This window comes from Ornithorhynchus anatinus, chromosome 1 (assembly GCF_004115215.2).
Source record: "Ornithorhynchus anatinus isolate Pmale09 chromosome 1, mOrnAna1.pri.v4, whole genome shotgun sequence".
Lineage (NCBI taxonomy): Eukaryota > Metazoa > Chordata > Mammalia > Monotremata > Ornithorhynchidae > Ornithorhynchus > Ornithorhynchus anatinus.
The window spans coordinates 119,467,778-119,480,772 of NC_041728.1; the positions used below are offsets into that span (position 1 = coordinate 119,467,778).

Sequence of the window (12,995 nt, forward strand, 5' to 3'; positions counted from 1 at the left end):
CAAGGTCCACTATGCTACTCATTCACAACAATCAGGGAAGCTTTATTGGCCAGCAAGAATAGGGTGCAATGATAGGAAATGCACCAGCAGCTAATAATAATTGTGATATTTGTTAAGTGCTTACTATGTGCCCAGCACTATGCTAAGCTTTAATTAGGGTAGATTCAAGAGAAGTAACTCCCACATGGGACACACAGCCTAAGTAGGAGGGAGAATGGTATTGAATCCCCATTTTGCAGATGAGGGAACTGAAATACAGAGAAGTGAAATGACTTGTTCAAGGTCATAGAGCAGGAAAGTGGTGGGGTTGGGATTAGAGCCCAGGTCCTCTTATTCCCAACCCCGTGCTTTTTCCACTAGGCCATGCTACTTACAGTACTCTGAAGGGATACCTTTACAACACTGTTAAATTCCACCCTTTCCTCTCCATTCAAACTGCTTCTACTCTGATCCAAGCATTTATCCTAACCTGTCTTGACTACTCCATCTGCTTCCTTGCTGATCTCCCTGCCTCCTGTCTTTCCCCACTCTGGTCCGTACTTTTCCACTCTGCTGCATGGATCATTTTTCTACAAAAATATTCAGTCAATGTTTCCCCACTCCTCAAGAACCTCCACTGGTTGCTCATCCATCTCCTCATCAAACAGAAACTTCTTGCCATCCACTTTAAAGCAGTCAATCAGCTCGCCCCACCCCCACCTCACCTCTCTGCTCTCCTATTACAGCCCAGCCCACACGCTTTGATCCTCTAGAGCCAGCTCATTCACTGTGCTCCGTTCTGATCTATCTCCCCACTGACCCATTCCCACATCCTCCCTCTGGCCTGGAACTCCTTCCGCCTCTCTATAAGGCAGACCGCCACTCAAATCATCAAATACCATCAAATCATTATTCCTGTCACAACTCCAGTAGGCTTTCCCTGATTAAGCTTTATGTTCTCCAGCTCCCTATCTTTTCTGCATCATCTGTGCATTTGGATCTGTATCCTTTGGGCATTTGATATTCACCCCATCCTCAACCCCACAGCACTTATGTACATAGCTATAAATCATACATCATAAATGATTTATTATTTATAGTAATGTCCATCTCCCCCTCTATAATAATAATGGTGGTATTTGTTAAGTGCTTACTATGTGCCAAGCACTGTTCTAAGCTCTGTGGAGGATACAAGGAGATCAGGTTGTCCCATGAGGGGCTCACAGTTTTACTCCCCATTTTACAGATGAGGTAACTGAGGCACAGGGAAGTTAAGTGACTTGCCCAAAGTCACACTGCTGGCAAGCGGCGGAGCCTGGATTAGAACCCATGACTCTGACTCCTAAGCCCGGGCTCTTTCCACTGAGCCATGCTGCTTCTCCGGAATGTAATTTCATTAGAGGCAGGGAAAGTGTCTCCCAACTCTGTTGTACTGTCCCAAATACTTAGTACAGTGCTCTGCATACAGAAAGTGCTCAATAAATGCCATTGATGATGATGATGATGATGATGGCAGAAGGACAGTTTCTATATAGTTCTCAGCAGGCCCCCATTCAAGCTGATGATGGTAAGCTCCTGGTCAAGAAATCACCACCAAGGCAGTATTTTTAGTCTAGGGCACTTATTTTTAATGGTATTTTTTAAGCACATACTATGTGCCAGGTACTGTTCTAAGCACTGGTGTGGACATATTCCGTGTCCCACATGGGGTTCACAGTCTTAAACCCCATTTTACAGTTGAGGTAACTGATTTATAGTGAAATTAAGTGACTTGCCCAAGTTCACACAGCAGACAAGTGGCAGAGCTAAGAATAGAATCCAGGTCCTTCTGACTCCCAGTCCTGTGCTCCCATTAGACCACACTGCTTTTCCATCACTTCAGCCCATCAACACCCCTGCCCTGCCTGTCCTAGTCTAAGTTGGCTTCCAAGCTAGGAGAGTCCCAAGAGCTGCCCCAGAAGCAAAAATGCATCTTAACCTGGGCAAGAGGGTTCTGCTCCAATCCAGATATGGACCCTGGAGAGTGGCAGGGCTTCCCAAAGGGTGAGATGGCTGGGATTTCTTCTCCTGCCCTGAGACTCAACCATTCAGGGATGTCCCTGCTAGCCGGCTCAAAGAATTCTGAGTGTGTTTGTGTGTTTGTGTGTGTGTGTGTGTGTCTTTGTGTGTGTTGGGGTGGTGGTGGGGGGAACATTTCCTGGCCCCACTTCAGGGCCTCCCTTGAACCCTCCTCAAGTGGCTTGGCCTAGTGGAAAGAGCATGGACCTGGAAATCAGAAGTTAGCCTGGGTTCTACTTCTATCTGTGTGACCTTGGGCAAGTCATTTCACTTCTCTGGTCTCAGTTCCCTCATCTGGAAAATGGGGATTAAGACTGTGAGCCCCATGTGGGCAGGGACTGTGTCCGCCCTGATTACTTTGGATCTACCCCAGCACTTAGGAAAGTGTTTGGCACATAGTAAGAGCTTGACAAATACCACAAATATTATTATTATTAGGGTATCAGTGGTACCAGAAGCATTACTTCTCCACACCCTGCCTTGGGCTATGAAGGGGTATTTAAGCATCCACCACTCCACAGACTTGAATAGGTTTCAGTCTCCTCTGCAAAGAGAATAGGGCCAAAAGTCTCTGTTGTCTAAAAATGGGTCTGTATTCCTTCTTCCTCCCAAAGCAAACAAAAGAACTAGTGTTGTCCCACTTGCTTACTTAATATGGTCTAAATTCTTTGCTATTGCTCAGGGCCAGAAGTGTTCTTTGTGAATGGTTTCCTCTTTGGAATTATTTTACTTCCCTCACAATTCCACAGGTCCTATTTCCTACAACCACCTTGTTCAAATAACAAATAATTTGAAATGAGTTCATATTCTCCCAAGCACTTAGTACAGTCTCTACACATGGTACGTGCTCAATAAAAACAATTGAATGAGTGAAATGAAACTATCTAAAGTGAGAGCTAGGCTAAGCTTCTTAGCACACACGGCACCCACTTCGTGTTCATCCATAAAGAGGTTGCACGAAGAAATAATGAAGTTTAGTGCTTTGAGTGACTTAAAAATTGCCATGTGATTATACATATTACTATGATTAGTCATCAATAGCCTTTATTGAGTGTCTATTTTTGTGCAGAACACTCTATCAAGGATTTGGAAAATTCAAAAGAGTTAGAAGACATGATCCCTGTCCTCAAGGAGCTTATATGATTTGCTATTATTGTAACATTAAGTTGTATAATCTTCAAGAACATTATCATTATTACTACTATTGCTTTTTTATTATTACTATTGTATCTGTTAAGGACTTAATATGTACCAAGCATAGTTCCAAGAGCTGGGGGAGATACAAATAAATTTAGTCCCTGTTTCATATGGGCTCATAGTCTAAGTAGGAAGGAGAACAAGTATTGAATTCCCAATTTACAGATGAGGAGTCACCTTGCCCAAGATCACACAGCTTTCTTTAGATTCTGGAATCATAGGGCCAGAGGGGAAACAGAGTCCCCAAACTCTGGCTCCTCTTAGCATAGGAGCGTGAATAGAATTCATAGAAGTAGTGGGATGTCATTGTTGACTACATTTCCTACAAATCAAATCAACCACAATTCTTGTAGTTTAACAAGAGAGGACCTTGGGAGGTCAATTAGTGTTCCTTTAATCTTGCCTTAGTCTCATTGCGGTCAACTCCAAAGGGCCTTCTTGCATGTTTTCTTATGGTATTTGTTAAGGGTTGACTATGTGCCAGGCACTGTACTAAGCGTTGGCACTGTGCTAAGTGCTGAATAAAAACAATTATGGTATTTGTTAAGCACTTATTATGTGCCAGGCACTGTACCAATCTCTGGGTTGGATACAAACAAACCGGGATGAACAATATCCCTGTTTTACGTGAGGCTCACAGTCTCAATTCCTGTTTTACAGATGAGGTAACTGAGGCACAGAGAAGTAAACAGAACTTGCCCAAACTCACAGCAGACAAGTGGCAGAGCCAGGATTAGAACCTATGACCTTCTGACTCCCAGGCCCATGTTCTATCTACTATACTATGCTGCTTCTCAAGCTAAAGTCATGATATATAGGGTGGGAATGATAGATTATTATTATTATTATTATTATTTAACATTTATAATATATATAACATATATATATAATGTAATAATAGTACTTGTTCATTCATTCATTCATTCAATAGTATTTATTGAGCGCTTACTATGTGCAGAGCACTGTACTAAGCGCTTGGAATGTACAAATCAGTAACAGATAGAGACAGTCCTTGCCCTTTGATGGGCTTACAGTCTAATCGGGGGAGACAGACAGACAAAAACTATAGCAATAAATAACATCAAGGGGATGAACATCTCATTAAAACAATAGCAAATAAATAGAATCAAGGTGATGTACATCTCATTAACAAAATAAATAGGGTAATGAAAATATATACAGTTGAGCAGATGAGTACTTGTTAAGTGCTATGTGCCAAGTACTGTTTGAAGAGCTATGGTAGATACCAGATTAATCACGGAGGGGCTCCTAGAGGAGATGTGATTTCAGAAAGACTTTGAAGGAGGATCTGCCAGATGTGAAGGGGGAGGAGGTTCCAAACAGAAAGGAGAGCATGAACACAAGATTGGTAGCAAGAGAGATGAGAGCAAGGCACAGAAAGGAGGTTGAATCGAAAGGAATGAAGCATGTGGGCTGAGGTGTAGTGGGAGAATGAGGGGAAAAAAGGGGAAAGAAGGCTTGATACGGAGAGGGATAGGCAACCATTGGAAGTTCTTGAGGAGTGGGGACATGCCCAGAATAATGTTCTGGAAAAAATGGTTTGGGAAGCAATATGGTGGCAGTGTGCAAAGAGAAGGGGTGGATTCTAGAAATGCTGCAGAGCTTCCATCCAAATTGTCACCATGTTGGCCAAGGCTCTTGGCATTTCCCCACCTGATTAGGGTTTCAGCAGGATTTGGAGGAGTTGGAGAGGAAGAGACAAAACCCACAAAATCCATTTCGACCCGTAAAATAGGGTGCTCCAGTCCAGAACTCACCATGTTCTCGACAACTGCTAGATGAGAAACAATTCCTCAGCACAACTCTGAAAATTTGTTAGTTCCCTTCAAAGCTTATTGAAGGTATATCTCCTCCAAGAGGCCTTCCCTAAGTACTCTTTTCTTTTTCTTCCACTCCCTTCTGTGTTGTCCTGACTTGTTCCCTTTATTTCCTCCCAGTCCCACAGCACTTATATACATATCTATGATTTTATTTATTTATATTAATGTCTGTCTTCCCCTCTAGACTGTAAGCTTGTTGTGGGCAAGGAATGTGTCTGTTATACTGTTTCATTATACTCTGCCAAGTGCTTGGTACAGTGCTCTGTACACAATAAGCGCTCAATAAATAAGGTCGACTGACTACACTACTCCTTCTCCACAGTGATGGCCCAAGTCTCTTTTGCCACTAAAATCTCTCTCCTCTCCTTCATCAATCACTTCCTGTAGCCCCTGTAGATCTCTGAAAATACTATGCTCTTCTTCATCATTTCATCCACTTCTTTTTCAATTGGATGGTGGCTATTTTGTTTACACCCCCAAATCCTCAGAACATCCTTTTCATGGGAAATTATTAGGAAGGAGTTTAATTAAGGAACTTCTGTCTAATAAGTGAAATGCCCTCATAGATGACAGAGGGAATCAGCATGATCCAATGTAAAATGCTATGATCTGGAAATCTGGAGACCTGGATTCTGATCTCAGGCCTATCACTGACCTATTGTGTTACATAATTCATTCATTCATTCATTCATTCAATCGTATTTATTGAGTGCTTACTGTGTGCAGAGCACTGTATAGAGATAAAACATATAGAGATAATCCCTGCTTAGCAACGGGCTCACAGTCTAAAAGGGGGAGACAGAAAAACAAAACAAATAGGCATCAAGATAAATATAATACCTATAAATCATAGGTATATATACATCATTAATAAAATAGAGTAATAAATTATACAAATAAACACAAGTGCTGTGGGGAGGGGAAGGGCGTAGAGCAGAGGGAGGGAGAAGGGAAATGGGAAGGGGAGGAGGGGTGGAGGGAAAGGGAGGGCTCAGTCTGGGAAGGTCTCCTGGAGGAGGTGAGCTCTCAGTAGGGCTTTGAAGAGGGGAAGAGAGTTAGTTTGGCAGATGTGAGGAGGGAGGGCATTCCAGGTCAATGATAGGAAGTGGGCCAGGGGTCAAGGGTGGGACAGGCTAGAATGAGGCACCGTGAAGAGATTAGCGGCAGAGGAGCAGAGAGCTTTGAAGCCGAGAGTGAGGAGTTTTTGTTTCTTGCGAAGGTTCATGGGAAACCAATGGAGGTTTTTGAGGAGGGGAGTGACATGCCCAGAGCTTTTCTGTAGAAAGGTAATCTGGGCAGTGGAATGAAGTATAGACTGGAACAGGGAGAGAGAGGAGGATGGGAGATCAGAGAGGAGTCAGATGCAATAATCCAGTCAGGATATTTTGAGAGCTTGTACCAGCAAGGTAGCAGTTTGGATGCAGAGGAAACAGCAGATCTTGGCAATGTTGTGAAGTCAAGACCGGCAGGTTTTGGTGACAGATTGGATGTGGTGAATAACCTCTCTGTCCCTCAGTTCCTGCCTATGTAAAATGGAGGACATAATGTCTGCCCCTCTATGTCTTTGAGATACTTGAATCCCTGGGCAGAAAGTGATGTCAGGGAGGTCCAGAGCATCCTTGTGGGCAGGGAATGTTTCTGTTTATTGTTCTATTCTATTCTCCCAAGAGCTTAGTACAGTGCTCTGCACCCAGTAAGAGCTCAGTAAATATGAATGAATGAATGAATGAATGAATGAATGAATCCATCTGGACAGCATCATTTCCCCACCCACGCTCAACCCATCCAGGTCCAAAGATAGTAGCCCACCTCCACTCTGGAGAGGGTGAAAGATGGAGAACTTTGGACAGAGACATCAACTGCTTTCTCACTGCCATAGGCCTAACAAATAATAATAATAATAATAATGAAAATAATGGTAATAACAATACTCATGATAATAATAGTGGCATTCATTAAGCATTTACTATGTGCCATGCACTGTACGAAGCACTGGAGTAGATATAATATAATTAGGTTAGACAGAGTCCTTATCCTACCCACATGGGGTTCATTGTTTTAATACCCCTCTTACAGATGAGGAGACTGAAGCACAGAGAAATTAAGTGACTTACCCAAGGTTACACAGTTGACACGTGGCAGGGCTAGGATTAGAACCCAGATCCTCTGTCTCCCCATCCCATGCTCTTTCCACTACCCCACACGTATTCCTGCCCTCCAAAAACTCACGGTTATTTCTGAGACCAAAGTGAGCCAGTTGATCTGAATGTGCATGCGGAAATGAAAGTACATTAAACAGTTTAGATGCCATTAAAGTTGTTGCCGCCCCAGTCCAGAGTTCCCTCTCCCTCCCTCCATCAGCTCAGCCTGTAACTCTCCCTAAATGCCAGCATGGGGAAAGGCTTTTGAGTCTCCAAACTATGACTAAACATTTTCAGGTTACATAACTTTATTAAAAATTGATATATTCAAGAGGAAACATTCATAAGTATTTCTAGTTTCTTTTATATAACCTCGAGGGAAGCACCAGCCGTTAGACCTTTATTTATTTCAGCATCAGATAGCCCAGCAGAAGCTTACTCAAACAAACAAGGTTTCCAGTAGTCCAGAAAAGATGTCATGGGTCAGCAAGACATATCGTGTGTCTGGGTGAACATTAATTCCACACAATCAGATTGCACATTGTACTCCTCCAACAATCAGGATGGAGGGGATTGCTTGCTTATGAAAACATCCTTATGAAATCTTTCGGAGACAGGATTGTTTATATAAATGTTGGACCCAAGCCACGAATGTGCTCATCTCTCCAAAAAGAGGCCTGTGAGAATGGAAAAGTACCAGCCATCCTACTCCATGCATTTTTCTAGAGTGTCATGAAACAGTTTCAATCCAAAAATCAGACCTCTTTGTCCAAGATCGGTCAGTCAGTCTGATTGTTTTCCAGTGGTTGTCAACCCTTGAATTTTGCTGGACAAGATTCTAAGTAGCAGAATTCAATGACATTCATTCATTCATTCATTCAATTGTAATTATTGAGTGCTTACTGTGTACAGAGCACTGTACTAGCGCTTGGAAGGTACAATTTGGCAACAAATAGAGACAATCCCTATCCTATGGGCTCACAGTCTAGAATGACAATATTAAATCCCTCCAACTCTTGCCAATCCATCCCTACAGCAAACAGAAACTCCTTCCCATCATCTTTAGGACCCTCAATCAGCTCTCCCCCACTTACATTCCTTGCTAATCCTCATACTTTGCTCCTCTAACACCAACCTACTCACTCTTCCTCCATCTCATTCATCTCACTACTGACCCCTTGCCCACATCCTCCGTCATCTACGACAAATCACCACTCTATCTTTTTTTTAATAGTACTTATTAAGTGCTTACTATGTGCCAGACTCTGTACTAAGCATTGGGGTAGAAACAAAGTAATGAGGCTGGACAAAATCCATGTCTCACATGGGGCTCACAGTCTCAATCCCAATTTTTCAGATGAGATAACTGAAGCACAGAGAAGTGAAGTGACTTGCCCCAGGTCACACAGCAGAGAAATGGCAGAGCTGGGATTAGTACCCAGGTCCTTTTGACTCTCAGGCCTGTGCTCTATCCATTAGGCCATGCTGCTTCTCTACATAATAATAATAATAATGTTGGTATTTGTTAATCGTTTACTATGTGCAGAACACTGTTCTAAGTGCTAGGGTAGATACAGGGTAATCAGGTTGTCCCACGTGAGGCTCACAGTTAATCCCCATTTTGCAGATGAGGTAACTGAGGCACAGAGAAGTTAAGTGACTTGCTCACAGTCACACAACTGACAAGTGGCAGAGCTGGGAGTCGAACCCATGACCTCTGACTCTGAAGCCCAGGATCTTTGCACTGAGCCAAGCTGTCTCTCTAGAGGCCTCTTAAAATCACATCTCCTCCAAGATGCCTTTCCTGCCTAAGCTATCATTTTCGCTATATGCCCTCTCTTCTGCATCTTCTATGCATTTGGATCTGTACCCCTTCAGCACTTGATATTCACTCTGCCTTCAGACCCACAGAACCTATGCACATATTATTATTATTATTATTATATTTGTTAAAAGCTTACTATGTGCCAAGGACTATACTAGAGCTCCTCACACTCTGCCATTTCCATTATTTGTAATTTATTTCAATGTCTGTTTTCTGCTCTAATCTGTAAGCTCCATGTGGGCCAGGTGCATACTTTCCCCAGTGCTTAGTACAGTGCTCTGCACACAGTAAATTTTCAATAAATATGATTGATTGGGTTTTGGGGGCCCCCATCCTAGCTAGGGCCCCAGAGTATTCATTCATTCATTCAATCTCATTTATTATTTACTGTGAGAAAAGCACTGTACTAAGCACTGGGTAGAGTATGCTAGAACAACAGACACATTCCTGCCCACAACGAGCTCTTAGCATCAGCTTTGGGAGCTCCTGCATTAATCTGACTCTGACGGGGAGAATTCATTATTCATTCCCACCATTTAACCAAAGTAGAAAATAAAAAAATGAAGTCTTAGCCAAAGGATCATCGACCATCTCCTCTGGACTGTAAACTCATTGTGGGCAGGGAATGTATCTGTTTATTATATTGTACTCTTCCAAGTGCTTAATACAGTGCTCTGCATACAGTAAGTGCTCAGTAAATATGATCGAGTGAATGAATGAAAGCAACTTTTCCCTGAATTTTAAAATATCTTCCTTTGAACTTCTCAGTTTCTCAGTCCCATGAAAAACAATCTAAATGAGCTCCACTTTATTCATAGCTAGCTAAAAAGACCTAAATTTTTCACTTTCTTCTACTTTATTGAATCCAAGTTAAATTAAAATTGAGGGAAAGGAGTCAGTAATGGGCAGAGCAGAATTCCAGATGGTTTATTGTGCATTCACACTTACATGCTTTCTCTTAGGCTATACTGTATTTAAGACTAATTGTTTTTCTCTCTCTTTTAGTTTATTTCTCCACCTGAAAATCTTGGAGATGTGAAAACAGCATGGCTTGGTTTATATCCACCTCTTTTCTGATGTTCTTTCATTGGACTCTGCTTTTTCACTCCTGGTGTTTGGGGTCGGCCTGTAATTATCCGTATGAAGTGTGTGGTGTGTTTAGTGTTACATTGTTTTTGTAAGAACTTGTACCAGCTAAATACTGCCAAGTAGTTCCGTGACCATATATTACTGTCGAATTACCGTGTCTTAAAATGTGCCCACACTGACCTGCAGAAAACACACTTCATGGTAAACGTTTTTAACTTTTCCAAGAATCACCGAGTTTGCTGCTCTCTCTTTAGAAAGCACACAGCAGCTGAAAGCGTTTACAGCAAAAAAGTATACTTTTGGGGTTGATTTTCTTTTTTAATTTTCAAAGATCGATTCAAATTTGTATGTTAGCTAAAAATAACACTTACTTTTCTTTCAGATAGCTTCTCCCCTGAAGCCCAGGCACACTCTGACTTCCTATTTTCTTTCTGACCAGGTGGTCAGCTTGTGCTGGAATAAAGGGCCTTCAGGCTGATTAGGATTCCACTGCCTTTTGGTTGCCTCTGGCCTCTGGCCCCTCCTCCCTCAGGACTACATTTCAGTCCTGGGCTGTATTAGCCTCTGTTCATCCACTCTCCCCTCCCCAGCATCACTGCAGACATAACCAGGTCCAGCCACAGGTCTCCTGCCTGTGCAAGTCAAAAACCTCAACCTGGAGCAAATGGACCTGTCAGTCAGTCAATCGTGTTTATCCAACACTTACTGTGTGTAGGCCACTGTACTAACCACTTGGGAGAGTACACTATAATAATAAAACCAACACATTCCCTGCTCACAGCGAGCTTACAGTCTAGAGAGGAAGACAGACATTAATACAAATATATAAAATTACAGATATATAAGTGCTGTGGGGCTTGGAGGAGGGGATGAATAAAGGGACCACCCAATTTAACCTTGACAGAGCTGTACACATGGTCAAAATGATATGTTTGCAGCTGACCTGAGAGCCACCAGAATGATTTTATTTGAATAGCCTCCACAAACAGATTTTTTTTTAAATGGAGTCTGGCTTTTTGAAACAGTGTCCTTCTGTAATAACCACAAGGTCTAAGTTCCTACTGGCTGATATTGCAAGTCCAGTGTCTCTAAAAATTGATACTTCATTTTTCTCTTGGCTACTATACATCCATGATTCATTTGTAAGTAACTTCAGGGTAAATCTAGTTCTATAATTCCATAGCACAAACATAGTTTAAACCAACTTTAGTAGTAGCAGAATTTACAGTCAAGGGGTTAAAACTACTGGAGTTCTATCTTATTTGCACTCACATAACTTCTTCTGAAAAGAAAGAAAATATATCATTTCCAGAGTTGGAAGTTTTGATGTTTCTTCTAAGCAAATCACAATCTATATTCTTAAAGTTAAAAACAAATCTACTCAGCTGCTTTTAGGCTACCTAAAACATCGGGGAAAAATCCTTTTAACCAGAGGACTTTTTTTTTTTTTGGTCCACCACTAAGAAGCAGTTCCTTTTTGAGGGCTGGCATTTTTACTAGAGCACTTTGAGATCTTTTTCAAGGTGTAAATTAGTTGCACCTGCATTTGGCTTCATGTAGGATAAATGGCCAATTTACACCTTGAAATGAATGGTCATTGGTACCTTCTATGTGCCTGCAATTTAACTTATTTAGAGCACAGTTCTCTCTCATGAACCTTTTTAGGTCTCTAAGGTTCTGAAAGCACAAATTTAACTGTGAATAAAGGGAGAAGTGGGAGAGAGTCATCCTTTGAAATCCGCCCTAACTACACACCCCTTATTGAAGAATAGGTACTACCTAAATTGGAAAGAAAAAAAAAAATAGAAGACTCCAGTTCACAGAGGTCAGTTTCACAAATGGAAAGTTTTTCCTTAAAAGGCATTGGGAGGCACCCAGATGAAGAAATGCAAAGTGAATTTCCATTTTGAATACTAACGTTTTTCAACCCATTTTTACACATTCCCAAGAGTTTTGAATTAGACTTTGGTGGTTTTGTTTCTCTCCTTGTTCTTCCATGAAGTGTTATTTTTGTTCATTAGCCTAATAGCTTCTTCTATTTGTTCTTTAAAAAAAATTATCCTGAAATTCTAAGGAAACAAATAATAAAGTGATGTTTGGGAGGTAAGCACTGAAAAGCAGAAATGGACCTATGGTTTTTATAGCGGAGATATGTTGCTATTTTCTTAATGGTTGAGTGGAGTGATGTACCTATAACACACGTAACGAGAGAAACAATTTTATGAAAACTGTAGCTTTTGCATTTCCTGACTTTTGCATGCTTTCATTACCACCTTCATGCATATTGATACAATTTTGCCTTAAACATTCAAAATACGTGGCTGATGGCAGCTGTGTATTTTTGCCTTAAACATCCAAAATATACAGCTGATGGCATGCATGCCAAAAAAGGCAAATAACCAGTTCAATTTGTAACATTCCTCTCAAGAAGAGCCAACCCTGAAGAGTGACTAAGCAATGACTAACTCAAGGGCTTTATTTTTGCCTGCTTATGGCTTTATTTTACACTTATCACTTAATGTTGCAGAAATGAAGAATGCCCACAGCCTCAATAGAGTAGAAACATCATTTTAAAAGTAACTGAAGCACTTCAGTGCTTATAGAATGTCTTGTTTACTGCAGACTCACTGATCTGATGTAAGAGTAACATTCTACAGACTCAGGGTTTTGGTAGCTCTGAAGGAAAGAACATTGGTTTGCTGATTATTGGTTCTGAAAGGCAACTGACTGAGGAAAGAGATTACTTACACTAACTTGTTAAAGCAGAGAAACATACGTTTGTTTCACCCAACAGCCTTAATAAAGGAGAGAATGCTGACAATGACAGTGGTGACCCTTTCAGTCAGGGATTGACTCAAAGTCTGG

General features: G+C 41.5%; 1 protein-coding gene across 1 annotated transcript in view; it reads left to right on the forward strand.

Moving 5' to 3' along the window:
* Positions 1–12,358, forward strand: part of LOC100074858 (vesicle-associated membrane protein 2) — a 222,066-nt gene extending 209,708 nt beyond the window's left edge. Inside the window, exon 5 of the mRNA XM_029052046.2 lies at positions 10,047–12,358. Within this exon, the coding sequence (XP_028907879.1) occupies positions 10,047–10,063 (17 nt within the window). The 3' untranslated portion in view covers positions 10,064–12,358. The remainder of the gene's footprint in view (positions 1–10,046) is intronic.
* Positions 12,359–12,995: the final 637 nt, after the last annotated feature.